This window comes from Micropterus dolomieu, linkage group LG02 (genome assembly GCF_021292245.1).
Source record: "Micropterus dolomieu isolate WLL.071019.BEF.003 ecotype Adirondacks linkage group LG02, ASM2129224v1, whole genome shotgun sequence".
In the NCBI taxonomy this organism is placed as follows: Eukaryota; Metazoa; Chordata; class Actinopteri; order Centrarchiformes; family Centrarchidae; genus Micropterus; species Micropterus dolomieu.
The window spans coordinates 14,817,752-14,845,040 of NC_060151.1; the positions used below are offsets into that span (position 1 = coordinate 14,817,752).

The following is a 27,289-nucleotide window of genomic DNA, read 5'->3' on the forward strand; positions in this document are numbered from 1 at the left end:
AGAGGAAAACACAGCTGGAAAGTTTTCATACCGCTAATCTGTCTTTACATTCTGAGGAATGTTGAAACGTTTGTGTGTGACGATGCAACTCCGACTCTGTTTGGGACTGGAAATTCACAATCACAACCTGTAAGTATGCTTTATTGGTTGTGAATTATATTTAAAATAAACACGGCAATGTAACTTCAGACTGTTCAAGTGCGGAGTTGTTGTAAACGTTGGCTAACACAGCTAAAGTTATAGCTATAATACTAATGTTACACCTGATGTGAAAGCTACTGAGCAAACGTTCAAATTGTTTGGCCAATTTTTATGTAAAATTGAGTTGAAATATGGTGATTTTTGAAGTGGTTTATGGTAAGATGTGGAACAATGATGTTGTCTGATTGTGGACTTGTGAGTAACTTATACCATCTGTCGCAGTCTGAAGCGGCTTTGATTTGGATCACACTACCTTGTTTCCTACAACCCGCCCTTCTCTGCTTCTGATTGGCTAGTAGTCCTTACCTGGGAACTGCGAATGTGCAACTCCCAACAAGTAAGTACAAGTACAAGTAAGATGCATCACTCTGTAGCTCAAGAGCGGAGCGTACAAAACATAGGGTGAAAAGAGGAGCTGCAGGAATGAGCAGTATGAGAAAAATATGGTGTTTTTTGAAAATTAAACCGTGTAAACCTATTTGGGTACAACCCCTAAATAAGATTTTGAACCTGAAAATGAGCATAATTCATCTCTTTAATGAATTAACTTGTTAAATGGTCTGTACTTGTGTAGCACCTTTCCACTCAAAGTGCTTCACACTACGTCACATTCACCCTTTTCACACATATTCATACACTGAAGGAGAGAGGCTAAGATGCTAAGATCCCGATGGCACAGCCATGGGGAGGGTCTTGTGGTAGAAATTTGGGGTTCAGTATCCTGCCCAAGGATACAAGGGAGCCGGGGATCAAACCACCAATAAGTGGATGACCGTTCTGCCCCCTGAGCCACAGCCGCCCCACTCTTAATGTGCCGTTAACATGTTGTCAATCGATTATCCGAAGTGGGGGATTTGTCGCCATCCACTACCATAATTAGCTGGTTGCAATGTGACAGATTGGTGTCTGGCTGACAGACACGAAGGCCACCACTGGATTGATTGGGAAACATGTACTGTGCGTGAATGATGATGAGTCCTTAACTGGTAAGGATGGTATACATTAGGTGGTTCCAGCCAAATAGCCTGATTGGGGCTAAACCTTGATGCACCTGAAAGATCGAATTAAGGTTATAAACTCATGAACATACATACACTACAGAAAAATCTAAAACACAACGCTGCAGTTTGAGAATTTCTGCAATGCCAGCCTGCACCTGATTAGCCTGAGAGGATACCTAGTATCACTACATCCCCTGTAATAGTATAAAGAAAGATACTAGAATATTAGTGCTACAGCTGTGCAAGGAGTAATGCAATAGGTACTAGCTCAGCACAACTGACAGACGCCTTAAGAAATCATTTCCCCCACCAGAACATGATTGACAGCTGACATAAGCTGCGGCTGTGTGTTGGAGTTTAGATCATTAATCAGACAGCACACCGACAGCACTGATGAATTGCCTCCTCTACTGCATAATCTACATGCTGCTTTCCTTCTCGACCTTCACTTGAGATTCACTGTGTGAAAGAAGAGTAAAAGTAGAAAAAGGAGGGGACAATCTATCTCCATTATCCTTTTTCTCCCTGCTTATTTAGCATCACATCAGGTATCGCTCCTTCCATCTCTCTCCTTGTTTTCTGCTCTGTGTTCTTCTCCATTTCCCCTGTCTTTTCCAGCTCACTATCTTCCTGTTATTTCTTCCCTCCTGTTTTGCCCTGCGACTCTTACCCTGGGGAATTACTGTTTTCCCTAATGACATGTACAGATTGTGTGTTGCGGAGAGAACATGGTGTTAATGTTTCCTGAGTGTTACACGGTTTAAAGTGAGTTGCTATTCTCAGGTTCCCTCCCTGCACCTGCGTGTGGATGAGTATGCAATAACAGGAATATGTCTCAAGAAATACTGGATCTGCACTGCTGTGAGGCTTTCCTTGGAAAATAGGTACATACTGCCTCCTGCTGTTCAGAAATATAAAGGATCGTCTCTGTAACATAACACCTACAGCAAGACTCAACATTATGAAGTCCATTCCTCACATATGATATAGAGCAGGAAAAAAATTCTGCTCTTTAGTCTGACTTGTCCGACAAATCCAGCTCCTAACCATTCATATCTGCTGCTTGCCAGTCTACCTCCCCAAATGAGCAGTGTCTGGCTCTGAAACCAGGGCCTCCCCTGCATGGTTCACAGTTCCATGTTCCAGCTTCTGTCCCAGAGGTTAACAGACCATTTAAAGCCCACCTGCTACTTTGGTGTTCTGGGACGGGACAGGACAGGAGGAGAGAACGCCATTTTTTATTCTTTTCCACAGAAAGTAAATCAGGGCGCAAAGGGGCTCAGGCGACGACTCAGAAGGTCACGAGAGTGAGAGAGAGAGGAACAGAGGTCACAGCTGGGCCAGTCCACCTGCAGAATCACACAAGGTTATGTTGTGATAATTTGCTTGGGGGGTACACAAACACCCAAAGCTGTGTTTGTTTCTCCAAACACTAATTGAACTCTGTTGAGACCATGTGCAACGGTCTTAATAGAGATGGTAACGGTGCAAACAAAGATGTGCCGGAGGACGAGAAGTTTTTACTTCAAGCCTTTTCAGCAGAGGAAGATGAGCCCAAATCATTCAATGTGATAATCTGTGTCTCTCTATCCGATATCACTTTCTTCACCTGGGAAGCAGCTTTGGAAGCACCAGTAAGTAATGGAGGATCAGCTTATTAATGTCAAGTAATCTGTCACAGCTGCTACCACTGTAAACTGGCATATAGGCTACTTGACATATACACAGCCCTGCTTCATGAGGAGTATACACCTGCCAGCTATACGGCTGTACCATTAAGTATATTGCATGAATTCTAATACTGTCTCTTACAAAAAAACAAGTTAATTTTGCTTGCAAGCTGATCCTTGTTGGTATCTGACGACAACATTAATTGTACTTTTCAGGTTTCTTAAACTATTAATCACTATTTGATTGATTATAATCTGTGACACCATCTTTGCCTCTCATAATGTCAGGTTCTAAGTATTTCTACAGTTTTCCTCTCTTGGCTTTGTGTCACACAGTCTGTGATGAATCTGCAGGGTGTGGGTTGTAAACCCTGGTGCTTTCTCCACAGGCCCCTGGGTAGGAAAGGTCAGTACCAAGGAAACACATCTCGTCTGGTATGTGGTCAGTGTTAGCTTTGGATGGGAATGAGGGGGAACTTATTTGTGAGATTAAGAGAAAAACGGTAAGTGCACCTAAATGTCAGTCGAGTAGCACAAGATGTTTGGTTAATTAATTAACCTCATGGTCCTGAATGAAGCGGTAATAAGATGACGCGAGTCACTGTTGCATAAATTGTCTTGACATCACTGTTTTTAGATCTTAAGCATGACAAAGTTGACAAATACTTAATGGGAAATAGAAATGTTCTGAAGCTTTACCATAATTCAGTAGTATCCCTTGCCTTTTTCAGCATGACAGCACACTCATGTCAGCATCAAGCATAAATGAGCAAGAAGCTTTCACCATTGCTGAATAATGAAAATGTTAAATTATGTCCTACAAAGGCAAGTGACTTTCAGCCAGGATATGTTTCACTATTTCCATCCTTGTCTTGCTTGCTTGGTTGGCAGTAACAAGATACTTGTGCAGTGTGTTCTCAATTACAAGATGAGGGGCATAAGAGGCTAGCTGGAGGGACAAATTCTGGGTATAATGTTTGTATGGATATACACAAATTCAGCAAAATGGCTTTATGCTGTCCATAGACTGGTCGCTGTTTCAAAGTTCACACCTTAAAGTTAGCATAATAATATACCCCCTCACATTTTGAACACTGAAGAAATGACACTTTCCTACAATTTAAAAGTGAGTGTACAGCTTGTATAACACTGTACAAGTCCTCACATTTGCTGTACCCTCCACCCCTAAGTGAAAATGTTTTTCAGTTTTTCCACAGACAAGTGCTTCAACGAGTGATCAACAAAAACCCAAATGAGACCGACATAGTTAAAATATATACAGATGCATCTCAGTTTTTTTATCCCCCTGTAATTTAATTGAAAATGTGAAACTTTCATATATTCTAGATTGATTACAAATAAAGTGAAATATTTCAGGCCTTATTATTTTCTGTCTTGATAATTATGCCTAACAGCTCATGGAAATCAAAAATCCATCTCTCAAAATATTACAATAAAGAATGACTTATACAGAAATTTCAACCTGAGAAGAGCCTTTAATCACTCAGTCTGGTTCAGTACACACAACCACATTCGTGGGGAAGACTGACTTCACAGTTCATTGACACCCTCCACAAAGAGGGTAAGTCGCAGAAGGTCATTGCTGAAAGTGCTGGCTGTTCACAGTGATGTATCAAAGCATGTTCGTGGAAAGTTGACTGGAAGGTTCAAGCAACAGGGCTGACCGCAGCCTTAAGAGGATTGTTAAAGCAGATTCAAGAACTTTCACAGGGAGAGGACTGTGGCTTCAATCAGTCCATCAAGAACCACCGGGAACAGACGAGTCCAGGAAATGAGCTGCAAGTGTCGCATTGCTAGTGTCATGCCACTCCTGAACCAGATGTCATCAGGAGTGTCTTACCTGGGCTAAGGAGAGAAAGAACTGGATTGCTGCTCGGTGGTGCAAAGTCCTCTTTTCAGATGAAAGTAAATTTTGCATTTCATTGGAAATCAAGGTCTCACAGTTTGGAAGACGAGTGGAGACTGACATAATACAGGTTGTTTGAAGGCCAGTGTAAAGTTTTCAGTTAGTGATTTAGGGTGCGATGTCATCTGCTGGTGTTGGTCCAGTGTTTTATCAAGTCCACAGTCAATGCAGCAGTCTACTAGGAGATTTTAGAGCACTTCATGTTTCCATCTGCTAACAAGCTTTATGGAGATACTGGTTTCCTTTTCCAGCAGTTCTTGACACCTGACCACTGTACCAAAATGACTGGTAACTGGTTTGCTGACCGTGGTATTACTGAGCTTGATTGGCCAGTTAACTCACCTGACCTGAACCCCATAGAGAATCTATGGAGAACGTTTCACCAGGACCACAATTCTGTATTATACTCTTTATTTTAATATGTTGAGATATGGATTTTTGATTTCCATAAGCTGTAAAGATACAAACACAAAACGGCCTGAAATATTTTAACCATAAAGAACTTAGGATATATGAAAGTTCCACTTAACTTAAATTACAGAAACTTCCATATTCTAATTCTGAGATGCACCTGTATATTTTAACAGTACAGTATTAAGTTTGATTTATTCCAAAATAATGGTATGCTGATTACATACTGTATGCCCACAAAACACATTAACCTAAATACTTATTTCTAAAAACCACTAATAATGGAAATTAACTAAACTAAATGTACGACAATGAGAATGTCATCCTAATATACTGCACATTTAAAGTACAGTTAAAGGGAATCCCCATGTGTATAAAATTACCTTGACAAACCCATTCAAGTCTGGCTGGAACTCCACTTAAGGACCCTTCAGCAACTTGATGACAAAAGGACTATAAAGCCTCACCTTTCTTATGATTGCCAGTCTCCCCTTCACTATGCTAACCTGCTTTTGCATCAAAATATAGAGACATTTTTGTTCTGGTAGACAGACCCAATGGTGGGGCAAAAGACAAAAAACCAACACAACATTAACACGTTTTTACTTTTTATTCATCGCGACAACATGGACATTAAAAGCAGAACAAAATTAAACAAATCTTCAGTCTTCAAAATCTTTTGATTAAATCAGTATATTTTACAGTAAGGGGACAAGAGCAATCAATGTGAGCTCCCTGTGTGGAGGAGAAAAGACACGCCCTGTCATAGGACTAACATTGTACACATGCTTTCAACTGACTTTAAAATAAAGAAGGTCAGGACGTGAAGGGGAACCTGACAAACCAAAACAAACCACAAGCACTGATTTTATTTAATTTTCACTAAATGCCAAGAAACAATGAGGATGTGGGAAGATTTTCAAAATAAGAACACAAAAACCCATAATGAACTTTTCCTCTAAGTTTGGTATTTAAAGTGATGACTGGCTGACATCTAGACCAAGAAATACATCAGATGAACCACAACTACCCTCGTCCAGCAAAAAAAAGATAAGACAGGTATAATGGAACATGAAAATCAATGTATTATTTTTTCTTCCTTTCTCCTTATTGACACATGTATGTTCATGTTTTAAATAAGCCACTACACCATTTGTGGTTCACCTTGTTTTTAAGCAGCGAAGTGTCGGGTTCAGGGTAAGGATGGGTGCGCTCTTCTGCTTCTTCCTCCACCAGATATCCCAGTGTCCCCTGTTGAGCAAAAATGTTCACAAAATGTAATATTAGCAAAGGTCCCACAACAAGTGCTTGTACCAACAATTGCTGCATCTGAAGCAACAATAGCATCTACATAAAGACTAGTCGTGATATATATCCCTTAATTTAGCCATAGAGGAATGTGTTAAGAGACACTGCTAAGAATGCACATATACCCTGTCCATATTGCACAATAATATAATTTGACCTGAATGTTGATATTACATACCGTTGATTTTACTTTGACCAGAAGTATGCTTTTAAGATAAAAAAAAAAGTCCATAAGGTTTTGTCACTACCTTAGACCATATCTTTTAAAAACAGTGACTAACCTGTTTTATATTGCTTACGCCAATGCGCAGGTGCACTTGATTTTTCTTTAAGTAGATTCAATGACCACTTAACAGGGACAAACAAAAGCATCCTACCAACCAAACAGATTGACATTAATCAAGAACTCCTTACAAAACCTTAGTCCTGAACTACACACTACAGGGAATAAAAAAAAATATACACACCAGTGACCTTTAGCTATTGGCGTAGGTATATCAAGCAGGCTGTCTGTGCATCTCAGCATTTAAAAAAAAAAAATGTGTCTCTGACATTTCTATAAAATGACTTGTTTCCCCAAACATATTTGAAAGTTGCCAAATAGAAAAATAAAAGAAACACAAAAATATATACACATCAAGCTTTCAAGTTTCATTTTCTGGAGAAGTACAGAATAGTTTTTTCTGACAGGCAACAGCATTCAGAAATGGATGTGGGTAGAGAAAGGAGTACCTGGGGTGAGTACCTGCACAGTTTGACAGTCAGAGTATCCATGATTTTTAATTTGCCCTTTTTCTCATGTGGTCTCGCTCACAACACCAACGCTGTGTGAGGTATGGAAGTCAGCTGCAATTCATTCGATAAACCCTACGCTCCAGTTAGTTAGTTACGTAAGACCCCCGGTGCTATAACAACCCCCCCAAACACACACTGCATGGCATTATCAGGCACAGTAAGCTGGACAACACACCCATGGCATTTTAGTTATGATTACGGCAAAAATCAATGGCTTGTTTTTCACATACACCTTTGACGATAGCTGAAAGTGTGTCTGTGTGTTCACATATGAGTGGGAGAAATCCCCATGAAATGTATGCAAACTCACAGAGGCTGAATTTTCGCTATAAAAGAGTGTAATATCTCAGCAAATCAAAATTACTGCATTTCCCTACTTCAAAGTAAAAAGAACAAACAAAAAAAGAAAAAAAAACAAAAAAAAACAAAACAGGTAAATACAGGCAGGAAAATTGGCAAATTAGTCAATATTTTTTTCTGCCATTTTGTCCACAAAGACAAATGTACATCTATAAAGGATCAAAAACCGATTAAATACGAGGGGTACCTCCGGGCATGTTTGCTCAGGGCTACACTGGCCTTTCCCTCTTGGCTTTGTGTGAATGTTTTCTACCTTCTTCGGGCCTAGTCCTTCATCTTCAGTGCATACTTATGATGCACTATTTCAAAAACAGGATAAAGATATATGCATATAGGACATAAGACAAAATCATAGGCATTGAACTGAACATAAACGGGGTGGGAGAGGTAGGGTGAGAGGGTGGGTAGGGGAGATGGGAAAGGTGGGGGGGAGGGGACGTGGAAGGGTTAGGTTCAGAGCCAGGGGGAGCGAGGAGGAGGACGCACTTACCTGAGCCTGATCTGAGGTCCTATCAGATCAGTTTTAATTGGACTGAGTGTCACCTTCAGAATGGAGGAGCTCTTGCTGGCCGTTAAGCAGAGGGGAGGGGGCAGAGGCAGCCGCCTCCGTCTCCATCGGTTCCGCTTCTGACGAAGCCTTGATGGCAGCTGCATCGCCGTCAGAGTGCTTGGCTTTCTTAGAGCTGCTCCTCTCCTCTGTTGCCTTACGGTCTGGGAAAACAGACACACATGTCAAACATTTCTCCTTGGTGGACAACAAGGTATACAGAGTAAGGCCTTTTTGGTATTACAGCATGCAGTACAAACAAAAAACATTCAACAAGTCCTCACCTTTGTCTTTTGATGACCGCTCTCTGTCCCTGTCTCTCTCTCTGTCCTTGCTGCGGCTGCGGTGGCGGTGAGATTTGCGCTCGGAGCTGCGGGATCTCCTCCTGTCACGGCTGCGGGAGCGACGCTTTCGGTCAGAGCGCTCACGGCTGCGTCTCCTCTCCCTGTCCCTGTCCCGGCTCCTATGAAAGAGGGAGGAGAATGAGCAATTATGACAACAAGTGAAAGATGTATATAAAACAAACAAAAGGAAGTTTAATCATGGTTCTTCATGCAGTGGCACACATTTGTTTTTGTGGTGCTTTCATAGTCGACTAATCTGTTAATTATTTATTCAATTAGTCATGATTATTTTTGTCACCCCCTAACCCCAATTAAACCATTTAACTAATTAATATCTTTCAAGTGAATTACTGATATCCAACACACAGCCTAGCTAGAAAACGTTACTATTAAGTGAACAAGGTTTACTATTCAGAATGAACACTAGTATCAATGTCAGGGACAAACCAGGGAATTTGACAAGACAGCGTAGGCTACTCCTATAATTCAGTGATTTACTAGTGCACTTAATGTGTTTGTTAACACAACTAAAAGAGCGTTCTCTTAGCCAGCATTGTCCATGAGACCTCAAAATCAAGAATGCAAAGAACTACAGAGAGGCTGCTCCAAGATAACAGCCAGGCTTTATCACCCAGAATAATAGGCTCACAGTCTGATTTATTGCCATAGATGGTTTAACTTTAAAACGTTTAACTTTTTAACAAAGATTTGCTTTGGATAAAATAAAAGCACAATAAAAGCAAGTACTATAACCACAACTGCACACAAACAATGTAATTTAGAAAATAAAGCAACAGTCCCCTTTCATACTTCTTCTGTAGTTTATTTTTCCAAAGTGCTTGTAAGTTTTATAAGTGGAGAATGTTCTGTAATCACAAGCCAGATGTTTCATTTACTTTAAAATGTTAAAGATTAACAACAGCAGTACAAACACTGAAACTATCTTACAGTTATGGCCTTTCCGCTGCAGCAGTGGTCTGAGTAACTGGGACCAGAGGACTGTGGGCGTGACTGACTGGCTGGCTGGCTCCGCTAACCTCGCGAGTGCTTGCGGAGCTTCTCAACCCCAAAATTTTTTTCAGTAGATTTTCGATTTATCATCAACTTTCGTAAAACTGCCAATATTCAAGTTCTACACAGTTTTTCGCCTCAAAACCTTTCCAAAGTGTATTTAGTGATGAAATAGCATACAAAACTTACAAACAAAAAAACGTTCTGATCTAAGCATCTTTCTCCGTTACTTTCCGTTTCTTGCATGAATGCTTCTTCTTGAGTAGTCTTAGAGTCATGGCCAACAGTGGAAGCGGTACTGCCCCCAGCACTTCCTGTAGTGCATTGTAGTTAGAAATGAACAACCAGAAATGTTCTTAATAATTAGATTACCATCCCTCCCTCTGTAACAATGCGTCGACCAATGAAATTTCACTTCGACGAATTGTTGCAAATCTAGTGCGCTGGTGCAAGTAGCTTTGGGGAATGTGACTACAATTCAGTTTCCCTCTGACTTCTCACTACTGGGGAGCTAGTATTTCAAAGGTTGATGCAATTGGAGCGAGGTTCCTATCATTAGCAAACAATAATGTTTACTCTTGTGTGTTGTTGTGAATGTGGATTTAAATGGTGCTCCTCCTGGACTGGTGCCTCTATCCATTACAGAAGCAAGCGACAGTGCACTGACGTTTTATGGTGAGACACTGCCGTTACTAGACCACAAAGAAAATGATGATCAATGTGGTTCAAGAAAGTCAGCAGTACCTGCTGCGTTTGCGTTCCCTCTCCCTCTCCTTGTCTCTGCTCCTGGACCTCCGGCGATCGCGGGATCTGCTCCGTTTCCTGTCTGACGCTCGACTGGAGTGGCGACTGTTGGAGTGGCTTCGGCGCACCCTCCTGTCCCTCTCCCGGTCTCTATCTCTGTCCCGTTCTCTGTCTCTCTCCCTCTCCCGCTCCTTCTCTCTCTCTCGTTCCCGTTCCTTCTCCTTCTCCTTCTCCCGCTCCTTCTCCTTCTCCTCCTCCTCCTTGCGCTTTTTCTCCCTTTCCTCCCTCTCGCGCTCACGGTCTTCTCTGTCCCTCTTGAGCGCTGGGTTTTCACCTGGGGGGTCTTCTGAGCGCCGACGTAGTTTCTCCTAAGAGTAAATAAACAACAGTCCTCATTAATTTTAATCAGCACATTTTAAACCAGAATCTAAACCAAACAGTTTAGGTGAAATACTGTGGATCATTCACTTTGTTAAAACACAGGGGACAAAAATTATGTACTAACATCTTCTCTTGCAGCATCAATCCTCTGTACAAAGTGTCTCAGTTTTAATATATTTGACATGTATTTTGTATTTTTAAAGAGTTTGCTTTTCTGGATGTATATTAACTGTGAGCTCTATTTATGTCAAATGTTTGACAGTGAGAACCGCAAAGATGTGCCACAAAACTTTCTTATTCTTTGCACTTCTCATTTACCCACACATGCAAAGACCTACACCTTTGATGCAAACACACTGGCTTACCCCGCCTCTTTGTCGCTCTCTCCCTCTATGTGTCTGCTCTACTTACCTACTCCATTAGTAGTATGTTTTGTAAAGTCTCAGAAAAGACGAGCAATCAACTGCTCCCGAACGGCTGCCGGCTGAATTTCTGACATGTCTGAAATTTTGGTCAGCATTCGTCAGTTGAAGCAGAACCACAAGTAGATTTGGTGTCTGAAAGTGCCATGGCAACTAGGACTGAAACGATTCATCGATTAATAAAATGCATTGACGCTAATTCTTTGAATCGATGCTTCGTTTAATCCATGCAACTATGCAGCGCACTGTTTCGCACGGACATTTATTACGGTCGCACATCGCGCTTACGCTGTGAACAAGACGTGATTATAATGGAGCTGTTTGCAAAGTGGAGGAAGAGAGATAAAATAGCGAGGGACAAAGAACAAAGTGTCCAAAGTATGTTATAATTTCAAGCTAAAGAAAACAACTCTGTAATGTTACCGTCCGTCCACCGTAAAACAAAATTTATGTCGCTGCGGCAACGGCACCTGATCAGAAAGCACCCAGTGTTCTGCCAGCGGACCACAGACAAGGTAACAGTAACTTTAGCACTTAACTGAAATCATAATTGATTGTTGAGTTGAAGGCTAGCCAAAGCAAGCCGCAGTTCTCAGCTGAAAATGTGCACACTTGCGTTTGTTGTTCTCCTTTTTGGACCATGAGTTGTAACCTCACAGTCATGAGTTAACTGGGTGTCGGGGAGCTGCACCTTTTAACTCACCTCCAGCTCTCTGTAGCTCAGACAATCCCTGCTACCAGAGTGTGCTAATCCATTCTTTCACCCAGATTCTTTGTCTTTATAATTGGTATCTTTATAACAACAAACAGCAGTTTCGTGTGTAGGTTCGCGTCATTTCCCGTTTCACATGTGTTTTGTTGACAAAACGTGGTTTAGAGACCAGCTTTGCGTGACGGCGGTCGTTGTCAGCTTGCGTAGTGTGTGACCGACACAACAACTTCAAGACTCCCGTCACATGACGGCAAGTTGTGCAGTGTGAACGGCACGGCCATCGACCAATGCCGAAAGTCGTTAGTTTCCACGAGCCTTTAGTATAACTTTTATAGCACTTGGGTAATGTTTGTCCAGCTGTCTGGTTGTCGGTCTGACACAGATGACCGAGGCAGCAAACAAACTTCTACCTAGGGCTGGGTGATATGGCCAAAAACGTTATCATGATAAAAACATTAAATTTCATTCGCTAGATATTTTTTTCTTTCAAGTTTAAAGGCTGATTTTATTTCTCCTGACTGAAAATTGAAGAAACCAGATGGTTCATTATGTAGTTCAACTGTTCTTTATGGTCAAAATGGGACAAACACTTGATGCCAAACAGTAGATCACTTAACAAATCTTAGGGAGAACATTAAAAACTATTTTTTAAAAATGAATGATTAGTACATTTTTTTCAGTCCCATTTATTGATGACTAATGAATTAAACCAAATATTTATTTGACTATTGTCAATAGCCAGAATGGTCTGCAGGGACCAACGGGCTGTTTTATACACGTACAGTGTGAGCGCTCAGGTCGTGGCTGACCATCGGACTGAACAGTGAGCGGGTACATCGTGAGCTTAGGCTTTACATCGCAGACAATGTATGCCCAGCTTTACCTCATCCAAGCTTGTAAAACATCCATCGTGTCTGTGTTTTGTAACGTAATAGATAACAACTTTCTCTGTGGATCTCAGTGGGTACCTGGTTGTTAACATACCTGGACAGCCCACCTAAGTAAAGTCTATGTGGTGGAAACAAGGAACTTATACTTCAGCTCATTAGCTATGTATGTATTCTGTGTGTGTCAGGTGATCCTGTTACCTTGAGCTCCTCTACAGTGGATTTGATCTTGGCATAGCCCATGTGTTGCTTGCCCATCAAGTGGTCGTCCACTCGAGACTGTGCATCCCCCACAATGAGGAAGGCCCCACACACTTCACAAACCTCCATCTGTTTCTCCTGGGCCGCAAAGCTCTCAATGGTCTGGATAAAAAGCACAAATGAGTTAAACCATAAGGGAATGATGTACTAAGCAATTTCTTTCTGCCTTAGAGGATAACTGCTCATTTGTTTTACACTTTGCTTTGAGGGCAATTTATTAAACTATTTAAATCAGGATAAATGTTGTAGGCTCTAGTGAAGATTCACTGTTATCTAGCTAAGAGTAATGTAAGTAGCAGTGGGTGCATCATTCTCAGCCCATGCTTAGACTTTACAGTAAAAAGAATAAAACGGGTTTGTAAACAAACAGCATTACATGACCAGCGCCTGTAGGCCAAGTAGCCTGGAGTTAGTTGACTCACCGAGGGGGTGGAGCTGAGCAGCTCCCTCTCCTCCTTCAGCTGCTCCACCAGCTTCATCATTCCCTGGGCCTCCTCCACTCTGCCCTCTGACCCCAGCTCTTCGATCTAAGCAAAAGCAAAACAGACAAGTCCGAGGTATTAGTGAGAATATAATTTGATGTCATTTAATCTCATGTCAAGATAAGAAATTTTCCATTCTTGTAATTCCAGCTATGATACATGGCAGATATTCAAATTACAGTGCGCCCATGTTCCAGTATCTTCCAAATTACCAATGGCACTATGCTGCTCTTATTTATAAAAAAGATCTATGAAATCTATTTGTTACGTACCTGTACAACTAGGTCTTCAATCTTCTCCGTGAGAACCTGAGACTTCTCCTCATTCTTTCCTGATGGACCAGGACCCTGCTGAAATAAACACTGTATCTCAGGTACAACCACACAGACCACGTAATGTAATATTTTAGGTTCACGATGAGCACTGTAGTCTAAGATGACAAAGATGTATCGAGGATAGGGTTGGGCCGATAGACAATGCCATCGTCCATCGGTGATGGCTGACAGATGGTCGATGGTTGAGCAGGCATTGTGACTGTAAAACCCTGGCCCCCGGTAAAAAATTGAATTTTTCACAAAATACCTCCATGTGAAAGTAGGTTTTAATCACGACTGACATTATAATAAATTTTGTAGATTTCGCCCAACCCTAATTGAGGACACTGAGTAATCAACACCTAAATCTGTGCAGCCACTAAGACACTTTAAAAAACAAATGCAGTGCAAAGCATGGGTTACAGAACGATGTCTCATTACAAACCCCTGCATTCTGCTGAGCCTGGGAAAGTGCAAGCCGGGCGTGCCCTCTACGAATCCGCCGTTCCACCTCTGCCAGGAGTGACTGTAGGTAGCGCAGGAAGTCTCGTTCATAGCCCTCCTTCATGAACCGGGAGCTTTTCTCATACCTGGACACACAGAAACAGTTTATTAGGCGGAATATCAAGACACACACAAATTGCGGTAAAAACCCACAATAAGAACTTACGTTATCCTAAGATTTTCATCATGGATTTTCTCACAGGGGCCTGAAAAAGAAATGTAATGCATTATTATCTTCAAAGTATATGGATGCACCTGTCAGCTACTGATTTATTAAAACAGATTTATGTACATATACAAGTCTTTGACTTACCCAAGTCAGAGCGGGTGTTTGTGAATAGCTCAGCTGGGCAGAAGCCACACAGATAGTATCGACAGACCTAATTGAAGAAAATAGATTTTTACTATTACAAACACCATTTTTGTTGGAAATCTTTTCCAAATATTAGTTATAATATTAGTTAAGTCGGATCAAGCGATAACAGTTTACATATGCTAACTGCTAACAAGTGTGGCTTGCAATCAGTCCCAAAGTGAATGTAACGTTAACACTAATATTACGTGTCTTACCTAAACTAACGTTATGCCTCAAGTTAGTGTTACCTATTAGTATTAGACCCACACACCAAAGCAGGATAAAGCATTACTAGTAACTAATTAGGTAACGTTACATCTCACTTTAAATGTAATGCTAACAGCAGAGCACGAGTACAACGCTAACGTTAATCCACAACGATTCAAGCTTTAACTGGGAACAAATAAGTAGCATTAGCATACGGTGGTTCTAACTTTGCGTCCCAAGACAACACTTCAATACCAGCTTGTGGTAAGTTACCATTTCCGTGCGTTGGATTCTGGACTATTTACATACTGTTTAATTTAACAAACATATCCAACATACTACGGGTTTGGTATCTTAGCTAGCTAACGCTGTGTTAGCTCATCAAACCAACTAGGCTAGCGTTAGCTAATATGCTAACTTACGCTCTCGTCGTCCCACCGCACGTTGCATCGCTTCTCGTCAGGGGCCAAGTTTCTATCTCGGCCCATTAATTCATCGAGTAACTGGGCTGCCGAAAGCATTTTTGCCTAAAAAATAAAGCCTTGATTTAAAATACTACGATAACTCTATCGCTGAAGACTCGGTTCACACCATCTATTGCGCGCAAAGTACTTACAATCAAAATGGCAGACACTGTGACAACAACGCCCGTTTATGGTTCAATACAGCCAGTCCAGCAGCAGCCCCCTCTGAACCGGAAGTACAAGTATGATGTGATCATATGGACTTTCAACATTGATTTTTAGATATGGGTTTTTTGATACAGTCTTTATTTGCTCTCGATAAATCATTGACTATGTAGTAGGAAGTAATTAGTATGCGATTTAAAACACAGGTAAAATTGTAACCACACGCAAAAACCCATACGTCCATAGGTTTGGCGTGTGGTTACAATTTGATTATTTTATTTTGAAAGTTCTTACCGAAAGCGACAGAGAGGCGAAGGCCCCCCCCTTTCCGGCGGACCACCATGCATGGGCCGCCTATTAAGCGAAAGATTAAGGCGAGACACACCAGTACTAAATGATGATTTTGCTTCAATCTCTAAATTTTCAGTTTTGAATAATATACATAATTATATTTTTTTGTCAACGTTAGATCGCGTAAATTTAATCTTTGTTAGCACTTTCCAAGTAAAAGTTTGACCGGCCTTTGTAAAACTCTCCATCATTTGTAATTTTGTTTTGTAGAGCACAATGTTAGCCAGTACATATCTACCTACAAGATATGTGTTCATGTGACAAACAGTAATGTTTATCGTTAACAGTCGTTTTCTCAAAATGACATGTTTTCTGTACGTCATATTCCTGGCCCTTCAAAGCAGTTACAGCATCAACATTTTACACTGTTTCTTAAGTCTTATAGCAAGACATTTACAGAGGATTTATAAAATATCTTTTATTCTTGTGTTCTCATTTTATGTGGCATTCTGTAAAATTGTGGAAAAAAGGGTCTGTCACACATCTGACTAGTATATTTTCAATAAATCCATGAAAAAACAATATATTTTGAAGCTTCTGTTTATGTATGCTATCAGCTTGTAAAGTTTCATTGTGATATGACTAAATTTGGGGGGAAAAACCTATTTGACTGTGGTGTCTCACTTTCCTATGGGATTACTCAATGTACTATAGCTTTGGACAGCATCTGCTAATTGTCTAAAATGTGAATGTAGGCCTTACCAGCAGGATACTTACCTTGGTACACTAACTGTGTACTTATTTGTGTAGTGCGTGGATTTCTACTCGACAGGGTAGTGTTGTCTCAAATCAAGGTAAAATAAAATGTAACAGGTTGTAAAATTCAGTTTGTAACTTCCTTCTGCTATATAGCAGACTATATACATTAATGGAAAAGCAGTTCTAAAAGGTTTAACTGAAATAAACGTGAGTTTAAAAAAACTGCTCTTTAGTCTGGTGGTGCGGCAGCAGAAACTTCTATCAGCAACAGGGTGGCTTTGGCTGGGGTGGGTACTGTCCTCTGCTTAACTCACATCACTGATATCACTGATGCTCGGGAGATGGGTACCGATGATCTTCTTTGCCAGTTAGTGATGTTGTCAGTCAGGATGCTTTATAATGTTACTCTGAAAAAGGTGACTATAGCATTGGTCTTGTGTCAGCTCATAGACTGTTTGCCTCAACACTGTGAAGTTCACTGGAGTGTAGAATCATGACCGTTTTCTGCCCTCCAGTGGTCACATTGAAAAACTGCAACACAACGTTGAAATAATGGGAAACACTGAACGTACTCATGTCAGTAAGTGCAACACCATTAGTATTATTACACATAAAAACACTGGTATTTGTACTGGTAATAATAAACATATTTAACAGTTCTCTGGGTGTGGAGACCAGTGTGGCTAGATATCCACACATAACTATCACTTCCAGTGATTACTTTCAAAATAAACTTAAGAAATCAGAATTAATAGTTATAGTAATAGTAATGATTGATAGTGATTGTTTTTGTTTTTTCCTCAAGTGGTCCCAAGTTAAAGGCTAAAACACTCCACCTTCTTCAATGAGAATCATCTTAGATATCTTCTGTATCCCTTACTTTTATGGGCCCTAGTGCATTACATATATATATATATATATATGTTTATGTTGTAATATGTTTCATATTGATGAATTATATATATAATTCAACATGAAACATATTTTAATGTGGTCCTAAACTATTATATGTTTTGTGACTAAATAAGCAAAGCATGGAAATTATTATTATTATTACCCACTGGTTGCATGGCTAAATATGCCCGCAACACGTGTGTGTTAAAACAGTTGCTTCACCTTTTATTTCTCAAAGTTATTTTAATGTCGAGAGCTGGTCTCATTATTTTACACAAAGTTAAGTGGCACATAACAGGTCAGATAATCGTGGAGGGTATTCAGAGGGGAACTAACATTTGTGCTCGCTGTTGTTACATCGAAAGATGCCCCCCGATGTGGCGGTGGTGTTCCTGGCAGCCTGCTGACGGAACTCTGACACCACTGGCTGATTGAATGAGTGCACTCAGTGTTGGCAGGGGTACTGTAACGTGAACTAACAACAGAAATAAATGGCTTGTACGGAGCCTGCAGCGTAAACGCCAAAGTCTCCGACCATCAACACGAAGTTAGATTAGCCGAAGCGACAAGCTAGCACCAAATACTCTGCTAGCATCACGTTAAGCTAGCAAGTAGGTAAGATTAGCCGGTGGCTAATGTTAGCTGGCAAGTCTATTTATAGTGGACCTGTGTGCCATCAGTAGCGATTAGTATTGACAGCTTAATCCGAGAGGCTTTTGTGTATCCCATGATCTTGCAACGTTAGTTGCCTGCACCAAGATGTCCACCACTTCGTTGGATAAAGAATTACAGGAGCGACTGAGAGAGGCGTCTGCCATCGGGGACATCGACGAAGTGCGGACGTTGGTGGAGAGTGGAGTAAATGTTAATTCACAGAACGAAATAAATGGATGGTGAGTGTTTTGGACGAATACATGTGGTCGTCACTACGTCAAACGCGGTGGTTTGCTTCTCAGATTTGTAAATGCAACGCTTTTTATGCCTGTTTAAAAGTTCAGTGCAGTTAATATTACAGCCAGGTGTGTTGTTACAGTGTCTGTGTTGTCTTATCAGGCACAGCAAGGCTTGTTAGTCAGCCAGACCTACCTACTTTGTATCTTGATCATTCGGCCTGTCAGCTTGTATTTTGTGATAGTTTAAAGAATAAAGAGCCATTCTTCTAGTAATCTCAAAATAACAGAAGGGACCAGTGGAGTAAAATAAAATGTGAGTTGGCACATGGTTGCTCCAGTCATGAATATGCCAAGTGTATCCTACTACCTACTTGAATAACATATTATAAACCTCTTCCATATGCAAGGTTACAATTGTCATGTTCCTACATGTCCAGGCAGTTATGCAACGGAGATATTGACACAAGATTATTTTAGTATGCTAAAATAATTTACATGGATCTTGCCAGTCTGAGGTAATGGCTTTCATTCTGTACTCCAATGCCATACCAAGCACAGGGGCAGTTCAGGCGGTGTACGACTCAAACTTTCTAGTTGATGATAGGTGGAACCATGTGAATATCATTCTCAAATGATCTCCATTATAGACGGTTTTATACACTGTTCCCTCTCCAATAAACCCACCAGGACATGCCTGCACTGGGCATGCAAGAGGAACCACAAGCACATAGTGTCCTTCTTACTTGGTTGCGGAGCAGACAAAGAAATCCTCACGGCTAAGGACGAGTTGGCCTCACAGCTCACGTCCAAGCCAGAGATCAAACGACTTTTAGGAGGTAAGGTACACATTTTATTCCTGTCACATCATGCTAGAAGCCTTTCATTGTTGCTGGCATGTGATATATCAGTACCATGTACAGGTTACAACATGTATATGGTAGAGTATCTACAGCTGTTTGTGGTACTGACAGAGACCAAAGCTGGCTCTAAGGGACTAATTCTCTATTTCTTCATACACATTATTACCGCAGTTGAAGTGGACGAAGTGCCTGAAGTCAAGGAGCCTGAGTTGCCAATCATCCCCAACTACCTGGCTAACCCACCCTTCATGTATTCTAAGATGGATAACAAGTCAGAGCTCATCCAGGCCCAGCACCCTACACAGAATGGTTCTGGAGAGCACGATGATGACACACACAGTGATTCGGCCTCCCTTTCCCCGACTCATGAGCCTCAGAAATCCCAGAGCCTGCTGTCTGAAGGCCCCACTCCTCCTCCAAATCCCACCCCCCACAGCCACGCGCAGGCTGGGGAATTCATTCCTGTGACGGAGCAAAATGGCGCGTCACCCAGCCTGAACCCCTCCCACAACCACACTGTTAACTGCACAGTGCCCATGGACCTGTCAGTTGAGCCGCACCTTGTCAACCACGCAGACTACCCGCATGCGGTGGCACACAACGGCACCATGTGCTCGCCTCCCTTGGCCTCACCCAGCCCCAGCTTGGCCAGCAGCAGTGGGAGCCAGGTCCAGGCCCCGGTGGCCGGCGCTAACCCAACTATGAGCAGGCAGCAGTCTATCTCACAGCAGCTGAGCTACGGCCAGGCCGGAGGGCCCATGCCAGCTTTCCAGCCATTCTTCTTCACCAGCACCTTCCCTGTTAATGTGCAAGGTGAGGAAGTGATCGTGTGTTTTATTATGTCTGACCTCCTGTCCACACATGGGAACGTATATAAGTTGCATTAGACTTCATCAAATGGCCTCTGAATTGCGGCAGCAACAACAACAACTCCTGCTCCTTCTGATTCTGTACACTTATTCGCTTTCCTGTCGATAGTCAGATAAGAACTTCAATACCATTGTCATGAATCTGTCGTATCGTAAGTAATCTGTCATTCTCAAGTAGAAAGCTAGAGGCAGGCGATGATAAGCTTAGCTTAGCATAAATTCTTGGAAGCAGGGAGAAACAGCTATTAGTCTCTATCAAAACAGAAATATAAAAAGTTGTGGTTGTACAGGGAGTTACTCGCTGCAACTATTTCTTGGCTGGGAGCAGCGACCTCTGGATTTGTTTCATTGTAACCAGCGGAGACTCCATTAAGTTACTGCGTGTATCTAAGTGCGCCCACAAGTGTCGTGTTTGTTAGAGGCAAGACAGAGCCTGCCTCTTTGAGTTTGTTGCGTGTGAACCGTGAGGTAAAGCTGCTGCTTGTTCGTCATGGCTATGTGGTTGCGTGTTTTCAGGTAAGTGACCGATAAGAGCACAGACACATTCTCATTTGCGTGTGTGTTGGCAGCAAACTTGTCAAACCAGAAAGGATTGTTGCTGGATGTAGCCTTTTCCTCTCAGTATGATCACTGAACTGTCTCAGGCTCCCCCTAGCAACAACCCAACACTTGTCATTTTTTAAACAAGAAGTATTAGAGCAAGTATTTCTTTTTCATGTGCATGTGGGTAATGAAACGGACGTCATTATATCATGAACTGTAGAATTGCCAATATTTTGACAGAATTACTAACATAAGACAAATCTTTCAGGAGAATTAAAACAGGTATAATTAAATCAGTGACTCTCACCTTGGGCCATGTCAGTCTTCTTATTAAAAAGCATCTTTGTTAACAGAGAGGTATCACTGTGGTACTTCTCTCTAGAGTTGGTGCTCAAGGTGCGCATCCAGAACCCCAACGCACGGGAGAACGACTTCATTGAGGTGGAGCTGGACCGCCAAGAGCTCACCTATCGCTCACTCCTGAGGGTCTGTTGCCGCGAGTTGGATATCAGCACTGAGCATGTGGAGAAGATCCGCAAGCTGCCAAACACCATGTTGAGAAAGGTACAGGGAAGAAGGCCATGCATACTATACACAACCTTGTGTTGTCGACCAGTGTCAGGCTCCCGCAAGGGAACGTTCAGGATACTGCATGTTACAGCGACAAACACAGAAATACACACACATTCATGTGCAAATTTAAAAGATGCTTAGCTCATAATGGCAAAATATTGATCTTTCCACTAACAGGAAGTTTCTCCACTCTTGTTCATCTTCAGTATTTTCTGTAAAAGTGTTCAGAGAACCAATTTGCTTCAGCTACTGAGTCACAACTCTGTCCAATCTGAACACACACACACACTTGATATGCATATGCTCAGTGTGACACTTTATGAGGATGCCATTACCGATTGCGAATAATCATCCGTACATCATGTTTTTCATTCAGATGTATTCCAGTGATAGTTGTCTGTACACGCGTGCATATACTGTTCTCCAGTCAGTGCCACTGGTTCAGATCTGGTGTTGGGAGTCCCGGGCTCTGCACAGTGGTTGCCCACTGCTCCCTTGAGGGATGGGTTAAATGCAGTGAATGAATTTCGTTATGTGTATGTGACAATAAAGTATACCTCACCTTACACTGCAAACACAAACTGCTAATAGCTAACTACTTTAAATGGTGCCAATATGCCAAAATGTAAACACCTATAGGCTAGAAAAAGCAGGGCTCAATTTGGAGCCCGCAGCTACTTAACTGACATGGAAACGTTGCACTTCTTCTTCACATCCCCCAAAGCATTATGGAAACTGTAGTTCCAAACTTGGAGCATAATTATCCCCCAAATAGAAGTAAGACAAAGAATAGAAGTGACTAAATCCATTATGAATACACACACAGGTGCATCTAAAAAAATGTATCGTGGAAAAGTTAATTGTCCAGAACCAGACTGACAGATTCAAGGCTCAGGAAACCTTTGCAGGTGTTTTGAGTTAATTTGCTGATTAGAGTTCTTCTGAGGTCGATTTTTGTATCATAAATTCATTATTCTTAAATTCTAATACGTTTTGATTTCCATGAACTGTAAGCCATAATCATCTAGATTAAAACAAAAACAAAAGGCTTGAAAAAGGGGGGGTGTTAGTTTCAAACTGACACACTATGTAAAGTATGTTTTTGAACGCTGAGGGACGACAGCTCCCCCGCTACAAGCACTGGTTTGGTATTGACTGCACACGGAAGAAAAGTGGAGATCAGTTTGGGACTACATCTGAACCATTAGTCGACTCGCACATCACATAAATAACAGCTTTTTGTATCGTAGTGAAATAGATTTGGTGATCAGAGTAGGCTAACCTGCATGTTGTCACAGTGCTGCCTGTCGTCAATATCTTGAAGCAGTTTTGCTCTTAGGTGTGTCCGCCTCCTTCTCTCTCTCAGACTCGTGCACATTGACGCTCTGATTAAGTTGAGTCTAATTTAATAAGTTGAATCTTGAAGTTGAAATTTAAGTTCAGTCTAATTTAATATTAGATGTTGATTGATTTTCTGCCAGAGGTTGTAGAGGTAGAAAGAATGAGACCTTTTGTTGGCGATGATGTAAAATACAGCGTGGTGGTCCATAAAGCTGAGTTGCTCTTTTGATAATCAGTTAAATGTCTTTTCTTTTTTCATGTAAAAACACCAAAGATTTGCAGGTTTCAGCTTCTCAAATATGAGCATTTGACTATTTTCTTTGTCACATATGATAGTAAGATGAATATCCTCGGGGTTAGGACTAATGATCAGACAAAACGAGCAATGTGAAGATTGTCATACTGTGCTCTGGGAAATCATTATTTACAGTTTTGTGACATTTTATAGACCAAAAAGTGAAGCGATTAAATCGAGAAAATAGTCAGTCGTTGCAGCCCTAGGGTCTTTAGCAGGTGAATCTGTTGTTGATTTAAATGTAATTTACCCTTTCCTGTCCAGGACAAGGACGTGGCTCGGCTGCAAGACTTTCAGGAGCTGGAGGTTGTGTTGGAGAAGTCAGAGGGTCTGTCCCTTTTCTCTGGGACTGGGGGCCTAACAGACAGACCCTGCTACAACATGAAGGCCTCCCGCCTCACCTACTAGAGCTGCCGCAGAGCCCCGAGGTCTCCCTGCTTATGATGGGCCTCCGTAGCTACCCTCAAGCAACCATAACTAGTTGCCTGCCCAGATCCCTTGTTACAGCTTTGTCCGGCTTTGGTGTTTCGCCAATTTCCTAACTGGGATTTGTTTTTTCAAGTTCTGTAGCTATTGTCCTCCTCCCCATCCTCCTCTGGCCCTCCTGCTGCTTTAGTGTACCCGACCAGTTGTAAGCGATTACTGATGCATGGTGTCCTCGATTATGTGCGAAAGTATTTGGGCCCCTCTCTCCTCTCTTTATCTCTTTCTCTCCTTCCACTGCACTTTGTGCCAAGGCTCCAGTGGGACATTAGAGGGAGACGTCAGCTTGTTTTCCTTACGGACAGGACTTGAATGGGATTCTGCAATAGCCTTATAAGGACACATCACCTACACACCGGCTGTGGACTGTGGTCAAGGAGGAGATTGGTCCAATAAGACCAAGAGCACAGGGCGACAGGAAGGGTTTACATAACTCTTACTGATAAGTCCATCATCAGTCCACAGAATAGGGCGGGTTGCAGCACAGTGGACTTCCACACAGCAACTGCAATTCCTTGCAAACTGACCCGTAGAGTGTTATCAGATAATTCGCTGGCGTACACATTTTCATACATGCTGTAGGTATAAACCTTAGTGTCTTTCCAGCAGAGGACATCCATCACTGGCCTGATTCTTAAAATGGAGGTAATCTCACGCCATGTGAGACTTGGGCATCTTTGGACTAATAGTACTTTTAATTGCTGAACACACATAAAGTATGCTTTAATCTATATCCACACAAGGATGGACACATTTAGAGTTGGAGTACTGTTTTCCCTTACATGTTTAAATCATCCAGTCATACACTATGGGGAAGGGAATACTGGTTTAAATGTTTGCTTTTCATGTCAGACAAAAACTTAGAGATACATGTGCAACAGCTTGAAGCAGGACAAGTTGTTTTCATTTTATTTCCTACAATGCGTTACCACTTGTGCTTGGCAGGGTGTGAAATTCAGTTCAGTCAGCATAACGCTTAAAACTGTCAACTGTGAAGACTTTCTTTAGAACTTTTGAGTTATATTGATCCTTACTAATGAAGCGTGACCATGCATTGCGCTTTAGAGTAACGAGGCTTGAGTCTCATTAAAGGTTGTGTACTTATCATATAAATATAGCCTTCTGTCAGATATTTTCCGTTGCTGTCCTTCTGTTTGACTGTGATTAGAATCAGAATCGAAACCAAAAACTAGTCTAGTCAGCGAAGAGAACTCCAGAATAAACTATCACTGCTTCAGGAAAAAAAGCCTTGTGAAGAGGAAACATGACGATCTGTTTATGACACTTTGTTTTATGGTTAAGTGCTTCCTTATTCTTCCAACAGTGATCCAAATTAATCTTTCTGATGTCTTTGTTGCCCGTGTCATCTCACTTTAAACCTAGGCTATCTACATGGTGACTAGATTTCTTTAAAACTTAAATACTGGAAGCAACACATAATATCAATATATCTGGCTTCAGTTTCTTTGTCAAGGCCAGTCTAGTGCTAATCTTTAATTTTTAATTAAAAGACTATAGATTTTAATGTTTTCTCTTTGGTTGTGTGAAAAGAGGTGTTGCTGGCTGACTTCAATGGTGACTGACAAGATTTAAAAAAAAAAACAAAAATAAAAACATTCTTATACTCTATATTAAGAGTGTAACTGGGTCAAGACGCACAGCCATGTTGTGCCGGACGGTAATGTTTATGCTGCTTTCATCACCACTATATGTCCCAGTAATTCTCATTGCTGGGATTCATTTATTTGAAGCAGTGCAGTAGGCGGCCACTACAAATTCCCTACGATCAACACTTTTCTTACCCAGTGGTAACTGTTTACTGTTAAAATGTATACCTGAAGCTCTTACTGTATTTGTTTTATGATATATTTTTTATTAATTTGTATAATTTTTTTAACCAGCTAGGCCTGTTGTGTTTGTGTCAAAAAATTAAGTCTTACTACCGAAGAAAGAGTTGGGATGAATGTGCTGAGACGATATTGTTGAAGTCAAGTGCAATGTGGGGGGAAGAATGTGTTTCCAGAAAGTTAGCTGTGAGAAGAAAGGATTACCAAGAGTGCATATTTTTATGTTCCCAACTTTGTTAAATGCTTTATTATTAAATGAAGCTGTGCCACACGTTTAATGCAGGAGCTTGGTTGAGAAGGTGGGACAGTGTGTGGAGAATACACCCCCCTGGCCGTTGTGTTCCCCGGGTGAGTGTCAGGTTTGAAATGATTTTTTTTGTTTGTGTTTTTTTATACAGGATCTCCTTTGATTCTATGGGAAGGAGAAAACTAACATTGTATTTGTGGGGTTGCTTATTGTTCTAGAAAAAGCAGAATACAGTTTGACTTAACCTATGCATTCAGAGTCTGATATTTTTATATACAGTACGTCCTGTGTACTTGTAGAAATAATCTTAGGCACTGTCAAAGTTGTGTTTTTTCGTTCTCAAGAAAGTATGTATCTGTTCTTTGATAAAGCATGTTGAATCACTTGATCTCTTCCCTCTTTGTCTCTCAGACTGACCGTGTGTCTTCTAAAAGCATATTAAGTCTGACTAATGTAATGACTATACTAGTGTAATAAGTTTGAGTATCTTAATTCTCACTTTAAATGAAGGGAACAGTTACGTGTGTTATGTTGCCTTTGTTGCAGGTGTGTGTGTGTGTGCGTGCGCACACAGACAGGATGCGAGAGTAAAATCCCCAGTAACTCATTGAGATGTGTGTTTCAGCTGAGAGCCACTAGAGGGAGCTGAAGAGCAGATACTGGCATTAGATGAGCCACACTGTATGAGAGGGTTTGCCACTTTAAGTCATAATAGTGTTTTGTTTTTTCTTTTGCTTGGATTTAATGAATTCATAAAAAGTACTTTAAAACCTGCTGTTTGGATTCTGGTCCGTTATATTGTTTCACTGTCATGCACCACTGTGGGGATACCCGTGTAGTAGTGTGCTAGCGGACCCTCCTGCAGTACTCAAGCGCTTAAGACCAAGTGAATATGAGGCTATAATCCGCCGTCTCATTTCAGAGCCTTTAATGGAAAGTGAATGCTGACCAACTGACAATGATAAACTCTTAATTAATAATTAAGAAGAACAGTTCCCATTCAAGTGTACAAGTACTAAATGAAACCTGTCCTTCTCTACTTCACTGATCTCACAAAAGATGATTCAGTTTAGGAAGAATGAAACTATTAGCTATGGTTGCGTTAATGATTTCATTATTGAATTCTAGATTTAAAAAAAAAACATTACAAGTTTAGCTTTTAATGAATTCCTACCTGCAGATTGATTCTAATAATGATGAATAATAATTGTTGGTTTGATTAACATTTCTAACCTATCAGCAAATTGGTGGACTATGGATAAAATCCTGTATCATGGTATATGCAAATCTATTTGTCAGTATAGGTATTTATTGAGATGCAGCACATTTTCTGGGAAAAGTCCTGGAAGCTGTATAATAGGTAGAAAGATCTGTTTTTCACTAATCAAGCAAATGAAATAGCTGCCCTATAAAGTACTTCATCACATTGATGCAGAAAATCTCTAAATATGTACTGCTACTCAGTGATTTGCTGTATTGCCCTCAATGAACTAAGACAAACAAAGTTATGTAAGGGAGAGATAACTCGCCTTAAACAATATGACAACATCTCTTGTATCGTCTCGCAGTATACACGGTAAGGTCTGCAACCATTTTTATACACAGTCCACTATTTTCAGTGGCTCAAATGTACATTTTGGACACATTACCAATCAGATAAAATGTTCAGTTGGCAGTGACTGCCAGAATTGTGGAACCTGTGCACCAAATGCTGGGTTTCTTCATTTATGATGCCTTTATTGGAGCTGTCTTCAGTTGTTGTTAGTTGTTCTAACTGTTGCTATTCTGTAGTAAATACTTTCAAATTACAACGGAGAGTCTGCAATTAAAGCCCATATTCATTATATAACCAACCTGTTTTGGTAATGGTAAACCGCTAAAATAAGAATTGTGTCAGTGTCCAAATATATATGGACCTAAC

General features: G+C 41.1%; 2 protein-coding genes across 5 annotated transcripts; one reads left to right on the forward strand and one right to left on the reverse strand.

Annotated features, from left to right (window-relative positions):
- Positions 1–5,806: 5,806 nt before the first annotated feature.
- luc7l3 (LUC7-like 3 pre-mRNA splicing factor) lies at positions 5,807–15,454 on the reverse strand. 4 transcript variants are annotated; one of them, XM_046040766.1, is made up of 11 exons: positions 15,267–15,454; positions 14,596–14,662; positions 14,449–14,488; positions 14,224–14,368; positions 13,737–13,811; positions 13,405–13,509; positions 12,923–13,084; positions 10,320–10,687; positions 8,505–8,683; positions 8,217–8,384; positions 5,807–6,461 (listed from the first exon to the last, which is right to left on the reverse strand). In XM_046040766.1, exons 1-11 carry the CDS (start codon positions 15,363–15,365, stop codon positions 6,403–6,405), a joined length of 1,467 nt encoding a protein of 488 aa, XP_045896722.1. In that variant the 5' UTR covers positions 15,366–15,454; the 3' UTR covers positions 5,807–6,402. The 4 variants fall into 4 exon arrangements, with proteins under 4 accessions (XP_045896722.1, XP_045896732.1, XP_045896716.1 ...); XM_046040776.1 differs by having other exon boundaries at positions 8,164–8,384; XM_046040760.1 differs by having other exon boundaries at positions 13,737–13,814.
- Positions 15,455–17,771: 2,317 nt separating this feature from the next.
- ankrd40 (ankyrin repeat domain 40) lies at positions 17,772–25,756 on the forward strand. The gene is made up of 5 exons (XM_046036693.1): positions 17,772–18,310; positions 18,998–19,146; positions 19,342–19,983; positions 20,965–21,146; positions 23,056–25,756. The coding sequence occupies exons 1-5, from the start codon at positions 18,177–18,179 to the stop codon at positions 23,197–23,199; spliced, it is 1,251 nt and encodes a 416-aa protein (XP_045892649.1). The 5' UTR covers positions 17,772–18,176; the 3' UTR covers positions 23,200–25,756.
- The last annotated feature ends 1,533 nt before the right edge of the window (positions 25,757–27,289 follow it).